Source organism: Eubalaena glacialis, chromosome 3 (assembly GCF_028564815.1).
Source record: "Eubalaena glacialis isolate mEubGla1 chromosome 3, mEubGla1.1.hap2.+ XY, whole genome shotgun sequence".
Classification (NCBI taxonomy): Eukaryota; Metazoa; Chordata; class Mammalia; order Artiodactyla; family Balaenidae; genus Eubalaena; species Eubalaena glacialis.
Genome location: NC_083718.1, coordinates 50,696,465 through 50,714,220, shown reverse-complemented (window position 1 = coordinate 50,714,220; position 17,756 = coordinate 50,696,465). Strand labels below are relative to the sequence as shown.

At 44.5% G+C, this 17,756-nt stretch overlaps 1 protein-coding gene across 1 annotated transcript in view; it reads left to right on the top strand.

Annotated features, from left to right (window-relative positions):
- Window positions 1–17,756, top strand: part of LAMC2 (laminin subunit gamma 2) — a 59,681-nt gene that overhangs the window by 23,964 nt on the left and 17,961 nt on the right. The window contains exons 3-9 of the mRNA XM_061183034.1: window positions 3,009–3,144; window positions 6,357–6,455; window positions 9,297–9,433; window positions 10,231–10,353; window positions 11,264–11,453; window positions 14,802–14,914; window positions 17,521–17,739. Of these exons, the coding sequence (XP_061039017.1) occupies window positions 3,009–3,144; window positions 6,357–6,455; window positions 9,297–9,433; window positions 10,231–10,353; window positions 11,264–11,453; window positions 14,802–14,914; window positions 17,521–17,739 (1,017 nt within the window). The remainder of the gene's footprint in view (window positions 1–3,008; window positions 3,145–6,356; window positions 6,456–9,296; window positions 9,434–10,230; window positions 10,354–11,263; window positions 11,454–14,801; window positions 14,915–17,520; window positions 17,740–17,756) is intronic.

Here is a 17,756-nt window from a genome sequence, read left to right as displayed (position 1 = left end):
CAGGGTACCCAGGTTTGATCCCTGGTCCAGGAAGATCCCACACGCCGTGGAGCAACTAAGCCCGTGCGCCACAACTACTGAGCCCGCGTGCTGCGACTTCTGAAGCCCACGCACCTAGATCTAGCCTGTGCTCCGCAACAAGAGAAGCCACCGCAATGAGACGCCCTCACGCTGCAACGAAGTGCAGCCCCTTCTCGCCACAACCAGAGAAAGCCTGAGCTCAGCAACGAAGACCCAATGCAGCCAAAAATAAATAAAATTAAAAAAAAAAAGAATAATTTGTTTCTGAAAAACTACTGTAGGGAGAGTTTTCTTAAATTGAAAGCATAATTTCCATTAAATTGAATGGAGAAAAACAACGTGTTTCTGGGTCCCAGATTAACACACATTTATGTTAAAAATAATCAAATGGTATTAAAGAAGGAACATTTAATGTTACTCATCAGAGCATAGATTCAAACAGGAATTTACCTTCTTAGCCCTGTCTGCTGTTTGTCTCTAAATGCCAACCCCAGTGGTCTCTCCTCACTCTCATCGTGTTAAATGCTCTCTTGCCTTAGATCCTGAAAACCATCCCATCTTCCTTCTCCCTTAACTCTTCTCAGAATTCTCCTCCGTGAGACTTCTCCCTGCTCCCATCACCTTTTCCTTAATCAGTGAGGTTCCATGTCTGTCCAAGGCACCTTCCCCTCCTCTCTCTATCTGCTCCCGGAGTGACCTTACACTTGCTGTGGCTTCCTGTTCTGCCTGTGGGCTGAAGGCTCCTAAGTCTTCATCTGCAGCCTCTTTCTTGAGCTCCAGATGAACAGGTTCACCTAAGTTCATTGTGTCCCAAACTAAACTGGTTGTCTTCTCTTGATGATTCAGTGTGAGGTCCTGTTCCTCCTCTGGCCTCCTCTGGTTTGTTAGGAGCCTCATATCTAGCGGTGCCCTCTGGGGACCTGCTGTCGTCTATGTTGATCCATCCCTCCCCCATCATCCATATCCCAAGTCTGTTCATTCTACATCTGCAGTGGCTCTCACAGCATGTCCCTCCTCCCCTTCTCACCCAGACTCCTCTAATCTGGGCCATCATGTCAGGGGAGGATTTCTGCCCGGAGACCCTGCTGCTCTCCTGTCCCCAAGCCATCCTGCAGTTGCTCTAGAGCTGACCTTCTAAACTGCACATCTGATCTCCTCGCCACCTGCCTGATCCTCTGAGAACTCCCTATTATCCACAAATGGATTTGTTACCCTTCCATCAGTTCTTAATTCACCAGTAGATACGGGGAGCTGATATAAAGCGCCCAATTCAGTGTCTCACACGTAGCAGGCGCTCAAAAAATGTAGTTTATGTTATTATCACTGAGGGCCCTTTCAAGTGTTGCAAAGTTGACATGGAGACTTTCACAGACTCTAACTGTGAATGTGACTAATTTATTTCATGTTTTACCTGCGGCTATAGATACAGAGCCAATACTTTTATTGATTTGAATTGTATCCACAAGTGAATTAAAAGTTCACAGACGGGTAAGAAATTAGAAAAAAAAGGAGCTAATGGTTAGAGTTCTGTTGACTTTATAGATTATGAATAGCCTAATTATCACAGTTAGTTGGAATATAGGGATTACTTTATAATTTCACCAACCGCTGGGAAGTTATCAAGTAGGTGAGCCCCCTTCCACCTCATCTTTTGGCTTTTTCCTAACTCCTTTCACAATGGCCACATCCTCTTTCTTAAGGGTTAATTAATCCAACAGATGTCTGGGCCTCTTCTTTGTGTTGGGCGCTGGGGATACAGCAGGGAACATAAGCTGGGGTAGTCAGCAGTAAGCAGGGCTAAGGACTGGGGGAGCCGTGGGATGGATATTTTAGATATGAGAGTCAGAGAAGGTTTCTCTAGGGAAGTAATATTTAATCAAGATGTAAGTGCTGAGAATGGGCCAAGGAGGGGAGGTTCTGGGGAAAGAGCATTCCAGGCTGAGGGAGAAGCAGGTGCAAATGCCCAGAGGAGAGAAGCAGTTAGCACATTCCAGGAACAGGAATGCGAGGGGAGCTGGGGAGCTGGACCTCAGTGAAGGAGAGTGGGAGATGAAGCGAGAGAGGTCGAGTCTGTAGGCCGTGGTACAGAGCTTGCACTTTATTCCGCTCAGAGTGGGGACCCACTGGAAGACTTCAACAAACGAGTCATATGATCTGAATTCCATTTGAAAAGGAGCACTCTGGCTTCTGTAGAGAGACTGGAGCATAGGGAGGCAAGGGTGGAGGCGGGAAGAAGAGTGTGAGGCAGGGTCCAGGTGAGAGAAGATGGACGCTGGGACTGGGGTGTGGAAGGGGGTGCGGTGAGGGGTGGCTGGATTCCAGAGTGGCACATTTTGTTATCCTGAGCACCTCTTGCCTTTCATCAATACTCAGTCTGCGAGGTCCCATTTTACAGAGCATGTCTATAAAAAATTAATCACAGGACAAGTACTCTAGTGCCCCAAACCAGGTAAAATGCGCAGGGTCTTCACTCCTTACAACGGGTGATGCTCCAAGGGTGAGAATTTCTGCCACTCCAGGCAGGTAGAGATGTTTTTGGTTAAGAGGCTTTTTTGTACTCTTAAAATCATACCATACAAGCACTGCCCCCTAAAAGATTGCGTTTGCCTGCCAGAGATAAGGGAGAATGTGGCTCACTTTCTCACCCTGTCTTTGTGGAGGCCGAAGTGCTCATTCACCAATGTTCCTTCTTGAGATCTCAAGGATTTGACAAACTACTTCATGTTGAAACCAGAGCAGATACATAAATAATAATGCTTTCAGGAGTCATTTCTGTTCCTTTCCCTGAAGAAGCTATCCTTGGCTGTCAGGACTTTCCCTAGTGGGTGGATGCATATCCAGATGATGTGAAAGAATTACTAGAAGCAGCAGGTGGTGGTTACTACTTAGTATTTATTGAGCTCCCATAGGGTGACGTTTTCTTCCTAATGTTGCATAAATTAAATATTTCCTTTTCTTCTTTCCTTTTCCTTACCTTGTGGTTACAGGTTCTCTTAGCGCTCGATGTGACAATGCTGGACGATGCAGCTGTAAGCCAGGTGTGACAGGAGACAGGTGTGACCGCTGTCTGCCAGGCTTCCACACCCTCACTGAGGCTGGGTGCACCCAAGACCAGAGGCTCCTGTAAGTGCCTGCCCCACCACTGTGGCTTCCGCTGTGAAGAATGGCGATTGTATCAACATTAGGGACCACTTAACATTTACTGAGTAACTGAGTTACTGAAACACCGTTTCGAGGACTTCACGTGGGTTATCTCATTGACTCCTCACAATAATCCTAAAAAATTGGGATTAGCATTATGCTTGTGTTAAAGATAAGAAACTGAAATCGTGAGAGGATAAATAAGATGTCCCGTGTTGCTGGTGAGGGTGGACTTAAAATTCAGGCTCAGAGGTTTGTCTCTGGAGCCTGTGGTCTTCACCCTGACAACCGCCCCTCCTTTAGATGAACTAGGATGGAAGTAAAGAGTCCTTCAAATTTTAACCTGGAAATCATTTCAAAGAAATGGACTCGGAGTAGAACTTTCTGCATAATTTTAATCCCCTTTAGCTTGACGCATTCTCTATCCCTCCTCAACTTCCTTTTTGGAAGAAGGTGGAGCATACATTATAAATCACATGACCCACAGAGATGCAGAGCCGGCAGGGTGTTGGGCTGGCTTAGAGGAGGGGGAGCTTGGCAGGGAAGCCACTGGCTAGAAGGCCACCCACAGAGGAATCGCCTCCCCATTGCCCATGTTTCCAGCCCCTTGCCCATACGAGACCAGCCCACCAGCCATGCCTGCACCATCCCCGTAACCACTGTCCCAAGTTCTCTTACCATCTGGGCCTTTATGTGAATTGTTCTCTCCCAGCCTTCCCTGACCCCTCCCTGGGCCCTGTCTCTCTTTTGTAAACCCTTGTAAAATATGAAGTGTGTTGTATCACGGCTCTGCTCCAAATTTCCGTTAGCTCCTTTCCCACCTAGAATGAGATCCAAACTTCTTATCTAGGCAGGTAGGGCCCTGCAAGACCCTCCTGCCCCCTCCATCCTTGGCCTTAGGTTCCTGCTCCATTTCTCACCCCCTCCCAGCCTTCCTTTTCTTCTTCAAAGGAACCAAGCGTATGTGACTTCGGCCTTGGTCTAGAGCCCTCTTCCCTCCCTCAGAGCCATGCAGAGCTTCACTGGCTCCATCCCCACCTTGTCTATCTCCTCACAGAGGCCTTCCAGACCAGCCCCCACCCCTCCGTGTTCTGACTCTGTTGTTTTATAGTTTCTTATTTTCTACATGCATCTGTTTATCTGTCTCTCCCACAAGAGTGTAAGCCCCACGTGGGCTTTGTCTTGTTCACCACTGCAGGAAGAGGCACACAAAGGGTGTTCCAGCTCGGTAACACTGGCGTTATGCTTTATTGCCATTGCTGTTCATGTATCTGCCCTGCCTTGAGACTCCTAGAGAGCAGGGCTATTTCCTATTTCTTACTATCCCTGGTGCTTAGCAACCAGCAGATGCTGAACACATGTTTCTCAGAGGATCCTGATAATGGTATAGAGGGACCAAGATGGGGAGGAGACTGTGGGAATTGAAAGATGAAGATTGGGAGAGAAATCTTCAGGTAGCTGGCTAGGACTTGGCGTCTGACTAGATGAGAAATGTGAGGGAGAAGGAGGAGTCAGAGGCAGGCTTGGCAGGATTTGGTGGGGTCATGGGGCAGTCAGAGGAGGAGCAGGTCAGTAGGGAAAAGACAACAGACTTGGTTTTAGACGCATGAGATAAACACATGTGCTTATGTGCCAAACTCAGTGACAGAGACCGGTGCTTTGATTAGTCAGAGATCAGTCATTAGTCAAAGCTCTAGTCTGCACAAGTCAAGGAGATGGTGCTAAAATTAAATGAGGAAAATACTGATTTATTTTCATTGAGAAAGTCTTGCGACCAAAAAAAAAAAAAAAAAAAATCAGCGAAACTAGTAGCAATTTAACTCCTAGGTATACATTCAAGAGATATGAAAACATATGTATCTGCACAGAAACTTGTACACAGATGTTCACATTAGCATTATTCATAATAGCTAAAAAGTGGAAACAACCCAAATGTCCATTCCAATGAATGGATGAACAAAGTGTAATATATTCACGTGACAGGATTTTATTCAGCCATAAAAAGAAGGAACTACTGATACATGGTACAACATGGATGAATCTTGAACACATATTAAGTGAAAGAAGCCAAACACAAAAGGCCACATGTTGTACGATTCCATTTATAGGAAATGTTCAGAATAGGCAAATCTACAGAGACAAAAGTTGGTCAGTGGTTGTCTAGGGCTGGAGGGAGGGAATGGGGGTGATTCCTAAAGGACACGGGGTATCTTTCTGGAGTAATAAAAATGTTCTAAACTTGGTTGTGGTGCTGGTTGCTCAACTCTGAGGATCCACTAAAACCCATTGAATTGTATACTTTAAATGGGTGAATTACATGGTGTGAATTACATGTCAATAGAAGTGTCACCAGAAGAAAGAACTAAATGAACCAAAAACAAGTAGATGGAATTAATCACGGTGAAAGCAGACACCATTGAATTAAACAATAGGGAAACAAATGATAACTTTTTTTTTTAATGTCAACTGACCCACACAGTCAACCAAACTAAACTAAACAGCTTTGTGATGAATGTGGTTTACATTCTGGGGCAAACCCCTCCTCTTTATAGGAGTGGGTAGCAAACAGTTCCTGGACTGGCTGCCGGCCACAGACCACACTTTGAGTAGCACTAGCGTGGACAGACGAATTCTTAAAGGGTCTGAGAGAGATTAGCATGGACAAATTCTTTTTTTTATTATTATTATTATTATTATTATTTTAATTATTAGCACCTTTAATTATTTATTTATTTATTTATTTATTTGGCTGTGTTGGGTCTTCGTTTCTGTGCGAGGGCTTTCTCTAGTTGCGGCCAGTGGGGGCCACTCTTCATCGCGGTGCGCGGGCCTCTCACTATTGCGGCCTCTCTTGTTGCGGAGCACAGGCTCCAGACGTGCAGGCTCAGTAGTTGTGGCTCACGGGCCTAGTTGCTCCACGGCATGTGGGATCCTCCCAGACCAGGGCTCGAACCCGTGTCCCCTGCATTGGCAGGCAGACTCTCAACCACTGCGCCACCAGGGAAGCCCCAACAAACAAATTCTTAAAGGGTTTGAGAGAGATTAGCATGGACAAGAATAGCTAAGAGAGGCCTCATTGAAGATGAAAGATTGACTCAAGTTGGTGACATTTGCTTATGAGTGCTTGATCTTCACATGTATAGTTGCAAAGTATTTGGAAACACATCTCTAATTTTCTTTTTCTTCTTTCTCAGAGACTCCAAGTGTGACTGTGATCCAGCTGGCATCTCGGGGCCCTGTGACACAGGCCGCTGTGTCTGCAAGCCAGCTGTCACCGGAGGGCGCTGTGATAGGTCTGTGTGAACTGTGACCCTACGGACACAGCAGGGTGTCCCTTGGCAACTAGCATGAGAATTCATCCTCAGTGCAATTACGGAAAAGGGACACTTAACAAATGTTGATGACCTTCTTCCTGCCCCCTGTCCTCAAAAACTAGGCTTTATTTATTTATGTTTAATTTTACTTTTTGGCCGCGCTGCATGGCGTGGAGGATCTTAGTTCCCCGACCAGGGATCGAACCCGTGCCCCCTGCATTGGAAGCACAGAGCCTTAACCACTGGGACTTCCCTCAAAAACTAGGCCTTAAAAAAAGTGCAACCAAGGCCCCAAATCTCACTGGACTCCAAGCTTTTGCTCTGGGTCCCTTCTCTGTTTATGCTGTGACAGAGGCACAGGGCCCCGGTGAGTCCCTGGCCAGCTGGCTCTGAATCCCAGGTGCTCTATACAAGGTGGTATGCTGCGATGAGGTCACATGACTCAACCTGGTCCCAGGAAAGGCCTGGTCTAATTAAACATGTTGGGAAAATCTTAGTAAGTGGGAATATTGCAGGGTATGGCCACAGATAACCGTCTCGTGCTGAGAAGGACAGGGGATGGGATGGCGGTCATGTGCACACACATGAACTAGGGGGGAGATGTAAGAGCCCTTTGGGTCCCAAACCACGTTGGGGCAGGTGGTGCAACCAGGTCGATCCGCCTTCAGTTGCTCCTGCCGGAAATTCCTTAAGTACAAACTGTGCCCAGACTTAAAACTCTCCCCTCCCCTGAGATTGTTGTGAGCAGAGGACTTCGAGGTAGGCCCCAGAGGTAAAGGCTTCCCCCTTAGTTCCCTAAAAGAAAGAAAGCAGTTCTTTGGCACCCTGCCAGTCATGTATACCTGGGCAGAGGAAATGCCAGGTACATTCCTGGCTTTTGTTTTCGGGGGGTTCTTTGCTGCTGAGGTGGGGGGGTGAGGAAACATAGCTTTAAGTGTTAAAAAAGGAGTCACTTTTTGAAAGCATTTCAAATTTCAAAATAGAACACAGAAATAGAAAGTCACATAAAACAAATGTTGTCAGCAGCACCAATTATATGAAACGGACCTTTGCTAAAAATGTGCCATCCCCATAACACCCTCCCTCCTTCCTAGAAGTCACCGCTATTCTGACTTACTTACTTTTCTTCATAATTAATTACCCAAGTACATCCTTAAACACTGTGGTTTAGTTTTGCCTGATTCCCTTCACTTCCCTCCCCCCACCTCCCTTCCTTTATTATTCCTTCTCCACCCTTTCTGTGCCTCCCCACTTCTTTCCTCCACTCCTCCCTCCCTCCTTCCTTCTTTCCTTCCTTCCTTGGTTTTTAATCTCTTTTAATCTGAAGGTTTCCTCCACAGAAACTATAATGATTTTTTAAACCCTTTCTCTATAGAAAAAAAACCCAACTTATTTATTTACAGCTGGTCTCTGAAGCATCTGTTGTTCACGGCTAAACTGCTTTTCTGTGATTTTGCACAATGAACATATTCTTGACATATAGTCCAGTGGATTAGACCACGTAATTTTTCAGCAGATATACCTGAGTTTGAATTTTGTCTCAGCCACTTACCAGCTGTATGACCTTGAAAAAGTTTCTTAACCTCTCTGGCCTTGGTCTTATCATCTAAGAAAATTGGAAACAACAATTCCTATCTCATAAGGTTGTAGTGAGGATTAAATGAGGGAGCATAAGTAAGGTGCCTAGCATATCACAAGTGCTAAATAAATGATAATTGAAACTACCATTATTTCATGTAGAAGGATGTCGTTAACTTGAACAGAGAAGAAAACAAATCCTTCCCGGCTGCCCCTGCCCTCTTCTCTATGACCCCAGCCTCCGGGACTTGTCTGCCAGCTGCGGTCCTCAGAGAAGTCACCAGAGGGCTTGAGCTAGGAGCAGAGGGGAGGCCAGCCTACATTTTGCTTTTGTAGGAGCCTCTAGCCATCCTTTTTTGGCATAACCTCACCTGCCCCCTCCCCTGGGGGTCAGAGCCCAGGTACAAGGGGCAGGGATGGTGGGCAATGCCAGGGAGGGTGGTCTGGGAGGGGTCAGTACAGCTGAGTGGGTGCTGGGGCGGGAGCATTTGCCTTTCTTTTGCTGGCCCCCACTTCCCACCCTTTTGCCCCCGTTAAATACTTACTCCAGGACAGGGCCAGCTCTGCATATCCTTACATGACCCCTCCCCATCTTGCCCACTCAATTCCTCACCAAGGATGGGAAAAATCACTGTTTCCAGACCATCACGTCAAACGTGATACTGCTTTACCAGAGCAAGAGAAAGTGAATATTCTTCATGCTTTCTTTTTAAATTAATTAATTAATTAATTAATTAATTAATTGACTGTGTTGGGTCTTTGTTGCTGCGCACGGGCTTTCTCTAGTTGCGGCGCGCAGGCTTCTCATTGTGGTGGCTTCTCTTGTTGCGGAGCATGAGCTCTAGGTGTGCGGGCTCAGTAGTTGTGGCACGCGGGCTTCAGTAGTTGTGGCTCGCGGGCTCTAGAGCGCAGGCTCAGTAGTTGTGGCACACGGGCTTAGTTGCTCGGCGGTATGTGGGATCTTTCCGGACCAGGGCTCGAACCCGTGTCCCCTGCATTGGCAGGCGGATTCTTAACCACTGCGCCACGAGGGAAGTCCTTTCATGCTTTTGTAATGGGGAGCTGTGATTTGTCCATCGGGGGGTCTGGGAGTGGGGGGTGGTATGAGCAACTTAGTATTTCTCACCTTTGGGAATTAATGGGCGGGGTGGAAGAGAAAGTAGAAATGATCAGTCATCATATTCTCTATAGGGACAAGAAATAACCTATAATATTGTCCTGATTTCTAAAACATCACTGCAGGTGCCGACCAGGTTACTATCACCTGGATGGGGGAAACCCTGAGGGCTGTACCCAGTGTTTTTGCTATGGGCATTCAGCCAGCTGCCGAAGCTCTGGAGACTACAGTGTCCATAAAATCACCTCTACCTTCCATCAAGGTAAAGCGATCTGTTTTCTAGGTTTTTTGCTTTTAATGTTGTATAGGGTTTTGTGCTTATAGACTTCCGTCCGCAGGATGGGGTCCTTGAGTCATCTTTAGCAACTCTCTTCTCGCTTTAAACGTGTATTATTTTGTCAGGCAATAAGGAAGAGCCTAGTGTCTTGTAAAAGTTATAGCTGAATAGTTTACTCAGACCAGCTTATGAATAACTTAAAAAAATAACTAAAAAGAGACCAGATTTTCGTCTCCCTGCATTTCCCATCCCATCTATTTTAAAACCACAAAAGAGTCATTCTTTTGGATTGAAGGGCTTAACATGAGTCTTCCTGGAATTCACATTCACTAATAACACCACTTTCACATACGCCAAACGAGTTAATTTATGTGAAATTAGTTACCAAGCTACAAAGCACTCTAAAAATATAAAGATTAATATGATTTCAACTCTGAGTTTCTCTTTGAACATACTGGACCCTCTTACCTCACTAAGGCCAGACCCTGTTTATGTAAATAAAATAAAAATACAAATTACAAGCAGACGAAAACATGCTCTCTTATTCCAAGAGTCAGACTCGGAGACAAGAAGTCAAAGCAGCCGTAGGGTAGGAGCGGGTGAAGGTGAATACAAAGTAGAGAGGTGCATAGGGGATTTTGAGGATGGTACACGAATGTGGAAACATTAAGAAATCCCCACCTGTTACTCACCGCTAGTGAGTAGCAATCAAGTCTTGCCTTGTTTAACTCAGTAGATGTTGAGGTTTGTCCAAATGCAGAGTGGTTTTATTTGTGTTTCAGATGTTGATGGCTGGAAGGCTGTCCAAAGAAATGGGTCTCCTGCAAAACTCCAATGGTCACAGCGCCATCAAGATGTGTTTAGCTCAGCACGACAGTCAGACCCTGTCTATTTTATAGCTCCTGGTATGTATGGTATTTTTCCTGTAGAAGCCAACTTAGAAGACTAAGAAGTCAGGATAGAAAAATGGGGTTAGAAAATGTGGACATCTTATCACTTAGTGTTCTGGGCAGTAGTATCTCCAGAAGTCAACTGGGGCTTCAGCCCTTTTTGACAAAGTCATGGCACAGTACAGCAGAACTGGGTGTCCAGGTGGTCAGACCCTGGTTCAGGTCCCTACTTCAGTCAAATGGGAAGTTTCTAGGTTTCCCATCAAGACAAGAAATAAGGACAGTGGTCAAATCTGTGGGTCTACTGAGAAACAGAAGGAAAAGTGAAAAGAAAGCATTTCTCAAAGCTTTAAACCGCTTGTAAATTTTTAAAATATACATTAGTCAGAGAAGCTGGATGGAAAAGCTCTGGCTAGAATTTTAATCCTAGTTCATATCCTTAGCTAATACGTGATTCCTGGGCAAGGTGGCCTGTTAACCTTTCCAAACTTCAGTTCGCTCAGCTGTTGAATGGGAAGAATAATGACAACCTCCACGAATTATTGCCATCAAATGTGATGATGTGGGTGAAAGTATTCTGTAAACTAGAAAGCATTATGTAACAAATGGTATTATTGCTGATAGACCTGGGATCTTTACACATTGGTCTGTCATAGGGGCCAGGCTATGAATCATGTAATGGATGGAATCGTCTTATAATGAGGCCCTTTTAGCGTTTCAGTAACTAACCCTTCTCTGTGGCCAAGAGCTGCACGGCCATGTCCACTGCCATGAACTGGCTCTTCTGGCAGGGTGGTTGGGGAGGGGTGATGGGTGGGTAACATAGGACCCCAAGAGAAATTGCCAACATCGATGAAAACTTACTCACTCCTTTGCTTCTCCAGTCTCAGAACTGACCTCAATCTTTTCGAATTCTATTTCACAGCCAAATTTCTTGGGAATCAACAGGTGAGCTATGGACAAAGCCTGTCTTTTGACTACCGTGTGGACAGGAGAGGCAGACACCCATCCGCCCATGACGTCATCCTGGAAGGTGCTGGTCTATGGATCACAGCTCCCTTGATTCCACCTGGCAAGACACTGCCTTGTGGGGTCACCAAGACTTACACTTTCAGGTAAAGAGAGAGGCTACAAGTGGGTCAAAGAGAGCAAACTGTGATTGAAGTCTGATTCCTTTGTTCATCCAGTCATCATTCATTGGTTCAACAAGCTTTTCTGAGCACCTTTTATGTACCAAACATGGTGTTATGTGCTGAGACAGGTCATGATTGCTGCCCACAAGCCCCGGACAGGCTAATGGGGGAGAAAAATAAACAGATGATTATAGTGCAGCTTGTAAGGGACAAGGTGGACACAGGTGCTTTGAACACACACAGGAGATATCAGTAACTCACACTGGAGTGATCAAGGAAAGCTTCCCAAGAAGATGTGACAAGTGAAGGGCCGCTCTTTAAGGAAAGAAAAGGGGGGAAGGTTAACATGGCAGAAGAAGTATGTTTGAGGAAGTTTCGTACATTTAGGAAATTCTAAGTGGTTAAGCATGAGTGGAGCATGGGGTCAGGGAGAGGAATACAGTGAGAAGTGAGGTCAGAGAAAGAGGCTGAGGTAAGGTCATGGATGGCCCCATGTGTGTCTAAGGAGGTTACATGTTATCCTGTGGAATGGGATATTTTTTGAAGTATAATTGACCTACAGCACTATGCTAGTTCCAGGTCCAAAACATAGTGATTTGATATTTCTATACATTACAAAACGATCACCCTGATAATTCTAGTTACCACCTGTCACCATACAGTGTTATTACATTATTGACTATATTCCCCAGGATGTACATTTCATCCCTGTGGCTCACTTATTTTATAACTAGAAGTTTGTACCTCTTAATCTCCCTCACCTATTTCACTCATCCCCCCACACCCTCCCTTCTGGCAAATACCTGTTTGTTCTCTGTATCTATGAGTCTGTTTTTGTTCTGTTCTGTTTGTTTGCTTTTTAGATTTCACATATAAATGAAGTCATATGGTATTTGTCTTTCTTTGTCTGAATTATTTCACTTAACATAATACCCTCTAGGTCCATCCATGCTGTTGCAAATGGCAAGATTTCATTCTTTTTTATGGTTGAGTAATATTCCATTGCATATATATATATATATACACACACACACACACACACACACACACACACACACACACATATACCACATCTTCTTTATCCACTATTGATGGATACTTTCCATATCTTGGCTATTGTAAATAATGCTGCAGTGAACATAGGGGTGCATATAGCTTTTTGAATTGGTATTCTTGTTTTTTTCAGAAGAGTACCCAGAAGTAGACTTGCTGGATCATATGGTAGTTCTTTTTTTACTCTTTTGAGGAACCTCCATACTGTTTATCATAGTGCCTGCACCAATTTACATTCCCATCAACAGTGCGAAACGTTCCCCTTTCTCCACATCCTTGCTAACACTTGTTATTTGTTGTCTTTTTGATAATAGCCATTCTGACAGGTGTGAGATGAAAGATCTCATTGTGGTTTTGATTTGCATTTCTTTGATGATTAGTGATGTTGAGCATCTTTTCATGTGTCTGCTGGCCATCTGTATGCCTTCTTTGGAAAACTGTTCATTGAGGTCCTCTGTCCACTTTTTAATTAAGCTGTTTGTTTCTTTGATGTTGAGTTGTATAAGTTATTTGTATATTTTGGATATTAATCCCTTATCAAATATATCATTTGCAAATATTTTCTCTCTAGAATGGGAATTTTGAATGGTGGGTACAGAGAGTTCAGGGGAGGGGGCCATGCCTATTAAGTGCTTAGTACTGTGTCAGAGGCTGAGAATTCAAGATGAAGAAACGTGGTCTTTGTCCTTCAAGAGCTCTTGTCTAGTAGGATATGTAACATGTCAAAAAGCAAACATAACACAATACAAAATCTCTTCAGTGGTGGTGCATGCTCATGGGGAGTTGGGAGGAGAGGAAAGAGTCTTAGTTCTGCCTGGAGGAGCCAGGAAAAGCATTACTAAGGACGCGGTGTGTGGACTGAGAACAGGAAGAAGCACAGGGCTTTCCCAGGGACAAAATCAGGACAACCCGTACATGTGAGTATATGTGGGAATGTGGAAAGGCATAATACAGGGGATTGGTAAGCAGTATTTATGGCTGGAACACAGCGTGTATAGGGGAGACAGGCAGATAAGATTGAAAACGCTGGAAAAAGACCCAGCATGGTGGTTCTTGGATGTCATGTCAAGGTGCTGCCTACAAGATGATGCCAATCCTACAAGATGATGGAAAGTTATTGAGAGATTGGAAGTCGAGAATTGGCGTGATCAGGTGTGAAGGCTGGGTGCAAATACTGTGTGGAGGACAGTTTGGGTAGGGTCTTTAATTGAACCACCAGGACACATTCACAGTGCTTCAAGTGAGGGTTGTTGGGGACCTACCCCAGGGCAGAGGTAAAAGGAATAGAGAATAGAAGACCCACAGCACACACACAATGTGTTCTTAAATAACTGAGTGCAACTTATTCAAACGATACAAACACCCAGCTCTCCACGCGGGAACACCCATTCCCGCCTTCTCAGCTTGGTGAACTTACTCTTTAAGATTCAGCTTACAGGTTTTTCCTTTGTATTAACCTTCTCAGAGTCCTAGGTCAAGTTACAGTCATCCTGAGTTTCTATGGCATCCTGTTCCTGCCTTTGTTATAGCCCTTTCTGCATTGTATCATAATTATTTGTTTACCCGCCACCCCTGGGAGACACTGATCACCTCACTTTACTTGTCTTTGTATCCTCCGTCCTGATACAGCTTCTGGCTCAAACCACGTGCACAGTAAACAGTTATTTCATGAATCAGTGGATGAAACAAAAGAGCTAGTATTGTTCCTGGAAGAGCTATTCCAGTAGAAATCAAAACAACATAAAGAAGAATAGTACAGGGGCTGGTGATGTGATGCGCTGAGGCAACATGATGCCAAACTAGGAAGTATTAGATGTGGACAGTGTAGAAGGTGGAAACTGACTTTTGAAAATAGGAGGTGAAATGTGCTCAGATGACAAATCATTTAAACAACAAAACCAAAAATGAATGATGGCTCTTGAGGATCAGAGCTTCTGGAACTCAGAGATGTTCCGGCTATTAGGTTTTGTGTGACCAAGAATAGAAAGTGGTCTCTGAGGACTTGGACCAGCACTGGATGCTGTGACCCCGGGAGCTCGGCTTCCTGCACTGGGATGCCCTCCATCAAATCCTGTGGGGCTTGCACTCCCCATGGAGTGAGAAAGTTCCAGGCTTGTGCCTATGGGGATGTGGCTACCAGTCCTTCATCCCCGTACAAGCAGGGCTGTGAAGGGGCTTAGCTATCCCCCCATTCTCAGGCATAATTTGTATCGGGTATACGCATTATAGGATTTGATAAGAGTTGGATTTTTCAGCTTTTGCTTTTAAATCACTCAGATTAAATGAAAATCCAAGCAGTAATTGGAGCCCCCAGCTGAGTTACTTTGAGTATCGGAGGTTACTGCGGAACCTCACAGCCCTGCGGATCCGAGCTACTTATGGAGAATACAGTAAGTGGCTAAAAGAAATGACTTTCTCTCTTCTTAGGTTTTAGTTTAATTGGCTTCAGCTCTCTAAGGTGGTGACAGTCTCCAAACAATTAAACAAGCTACTTAATGGTTTTGATGTCGAGTCTCTGATTGGGTCTAGATTTGTACATTCTAGAAGAAGTTGTTAAGAAGGAATGTTTCTTGAAAAGAGGTCAGCACCAATGAAGAATGAATGATGCTTCCTTGCTAAAGAGCCTCTGAATTTAGATTACAGCTGATTATTTGCAGAAGATAACCTACAGCAAAAGGCACGTTCCCTTAGCTCGGAAATCGCATCTACAACACTGTTCTCTTTATTTCTTGAGTAACTTTCCTTTGGGATTATACTCGGTGCTACCACGTTCTGAGATCACCATGTATTCTGTTAATTCCTATTATTGAACTTCTATATACTATGTACTATGTTGAGTACTCCTAATCTCAATTGGGATTATTTAAATGAGACCTCCTTAAGCTTTTTAGCACACATGTAAAAAGGAAGCATGGCTGGCATGCACCATTTCCATGTCACTGAAATAGCGAATAAAGCAGGAAGTAGAAAAGGTGCTTACTAACAATTTATTGAATCTTTACTATGTGCCAAGCACACTACAATACATGCATTGTCTCATTTAATTTCACAAGAAACATAGGAGGTAGATACCACTGTCATTTCTCTTCTGCTGTTGAGGAAACACAGTCATCGAGGTGTTTTGTGACTTGCCCAATTCACACAGATAGTGAGGATTGAGCCAGAATTTAAACCCTGATTTTTCTGACAGCAGAGCCTATGCAGTCAGTCATGATGAACTGCTATATCTTTATGCATGGCATAGTGAGTGAACACCAACTGTCTTTGATAGGGCTATCAATGAAAAAATTCATCAATAGTCAATCTAAGAGGGCTTCTCTGGTGGCACAGTGGTTAAGAATCCGCCTGCCAATGCAGGGGACACGGGTTCGAGCCCTGGTCCGGGAAGATCCCACATGCTGTGGAGCAACTAAGCCTGTGCGCCACAACTACTGAGCCTGCACTCTAGAGCCTGCGAGCCACAACTACTGAAGCCAGCGCACCTAGAGCCCGTGCTCCACAACAAGAGAAGCCACCACAATGAGAAGGCCGCACACCGCAATGAAGAGTAGCCCCCGCTCGCAGCAACTAGAGAAAGCCCGCGTGCAGCAACGAAGACCCAACGCAGCCAAAAATAAAATAAATAAATTTTAAAAAATTGTCAATCTAAGAAAGAAATGGAAAATCTTATTGGAGCCAATATGAGAATTATAACCCAGAAGACAGTCTCTCGGAGAGTTCTGAAGACTGTTCCAAAAAGGTAAAGGGGGAAGCCAGTATATATGTGATTTGGGAAGAGGGTACGTGCAATCAAGCACACATCCTGGTAGAAGGTTACTGCTATTTGCAAGGAACAGATACCTTAGTTAATGGTTTAAGTGCTTTTCTAAGTACGGGATGATGCAAGAAACTGGGTTCATAAAATTTTCTCCTGAAAATACCTAACTCTCTGAGGGCCAGTTCTGTCAGGTTTCCTAGAGCACAAAGTGCCACATCCTGATCTTCGCCCTGAATTCCTTTCAGGATGTCCTGTAGGTCAGCGACTGCAGTGGCTAAAGATTTGATTCTTGTAGAACTGGATAGTGGGCAACATTCTTTATTTTACAATCCCTTCCCTTTCGGTCTTAAGTTCAACCAAAGTTTGGGAGGCATTTTGTGACCAGTTGCTAGGAATGCGCATTCCCAGGCCAGGCGAGGATTTCATTGACAGTCCACAGAACGTGCTATTACTGGATTAGGTTCAGTCAACAGTAGCCAAAAGCCTCTGGACCGCCTGTCTTTCTAGTCTGTTATGGTCCAGGAAATAGTTCCCTCTTGTTGCTTCTTCCCATATCTAGAGTTATTATGCATGATTACAATCTTATAGAACTATATATTTGATCAAATTGTTTCAAGTTGCCTAATCATCATTAATTTTATCTGAGGCTCAATCACACATTTGGTAATGCAAGAAACAATAATCTTGTAAAATAGGCAGCATATAATATAGCTAGTAACATTAATAGGTCATAAACAAGTATTTAAGCTAAGAACTTCCACTGGGTGCGGCCCAGTATCTCCCCAGGTCGTCTGACCAGTCTGTTCTGTACTAATTGCTATCTTTAAGGGAAATGATCTATTGGCATTGTACATAAAGTTCACCAAAGATGTCTGCACATACAAGGCGAGTAGTGGGTCATCATGACCCCTTAAAGGATTGACAAAGGAATGTTATCATCTAAGGAGTTACATGGCTGGCGCCAGAAGGAGAAAAATTGATCTTTATGGTTGAGCAGGTATTTCTGCCACAGGGGAGGTCTGGTTAACACATAATGCAGATGTACAATGCAACTAGAGGGGAAGGAGGAGGCCAAAGGGCAGAGAAAACGTTTTATGTTTAAATTTTTCTTGTCTTGCCTTAAAAATGTGAATTTTCATTTCATCAGGGAGTTAAGAAAAATAAAATCCAATGAGAGGCCTGACTTTAGATCCTTGGACCTTACCACTTGCTGCTTCTAACGTGTTCCCTCTCTTGCAGGTACTGGGTACCTTGACAATGTGACCCTGATCTCAGCTCGCCCCATCTCTGGAGATCCAGCACTATGGGTTGAACAATGTGTATGTCCTGTTGGGTACAAGGGACAGTTCTGCCAGGAATGTGCTTCTGGCTACAAAAGAGATTCAGCCAGACTGGGACCTTTCGGCACCTGTATTCCATGTAACTGCCAAGGAGGAGGGGCTTGTGATCCAGACACAGGTGAGTGAAATGACACC